Here is a 628-nt window from a genome sequence, read left to right as displayed (position 1 = left end):
GCAGCAGCAGCACAACGAACGTTCAGCAGCAGAAAACACAGATAAAGCAGCAACTGCCACTTCTGCTGCTCTTCTTCAATCTACTGCTACTACTAGTACTTCTGCTGCTGCTCCTACTCCTGTTGCTGCTGCTGCTGCTCCTACTACTGCTGCTGCTGTCGCTACTACTGCTGCTGCTTCTACTGTTGCTGCTGTTGCTGCTGCTGCTGCTGTTGCTCCTACGGCTCTTGCTGCTGCTGCTGTTGCTGCTGCTGCTGTTGCTGCTGCTACTCTTGCTGCTTCTACTACTCTTGCTTTTCCTACTACTCTTGCTGCTGCTGCTTCTGCTGCTGCTGCTGCTGCTGCTCCTACTACTCTTGCTGCTGCTCCTACTACTCTTGCTGCTGCTGCTACTACTCTTGCTGCTGCTCCTGCTTCTGTTGCTGCTGCTGCTCCTACTACTCTTGCTTCTGCTGCTGCTCCTACTACTCTTGCTGCTGCTCCTGCTGCTGCTGCTGCTGCTGCTGCTGCTGCTGCTGCTGCTGCTGCAGCTGACCTGTATCTTCTATAAGTATCGAATTTCAGCAGCTTTTTTCGTGTGGCCCAATAGCCGTGTCTTTTATACCAACGCCACTTGTTTGGTACCCAG

At 52.9% G+C, this 628-nt stretch overlaps 1 protein-coding gene across 1 annotated transcript in view; it reads right to left on the bottom strand.

Annotated features, from left to right (window-relative positions):
• Positions 1–628, bottom strand: part of EMH_0019000 (uncharacterized protein) — a gene marked incomplete at both ends in the record, with an annotated part of 2,432 nt that overhangs the window by 942 nt on the left and 862 nt on the right. The window contains one exon of the mRNA XM_013501257.1: positions 118–544. Within this exon, the coding sequence (XP_013356711.1) occupies positions 118–544 (427 nt within the window). The remainder of the gene's footprint in view (positions 1–117; positions 545–628) is intronic.

This window comes from Eimeria mitis, genomic scaffold (genome assembly GCF_000499745.2).
Source record: "Eimeria mitis Houghton genomic scaffold, Emh_scaff658, whole genome shotgun sequence".
Classification (NCBI taxonomy): Eukaryota; Apicomplexa; class Conoidasida; order Eucoccidiorida; family Eimeriidae; genus Eimeria; species Eimeria mitis.
The sequence above is the reverse complement of the archived record's forward strand: the minus strand, read 5'-3'. Positions and strand labels throughout refer to the sequence as shown.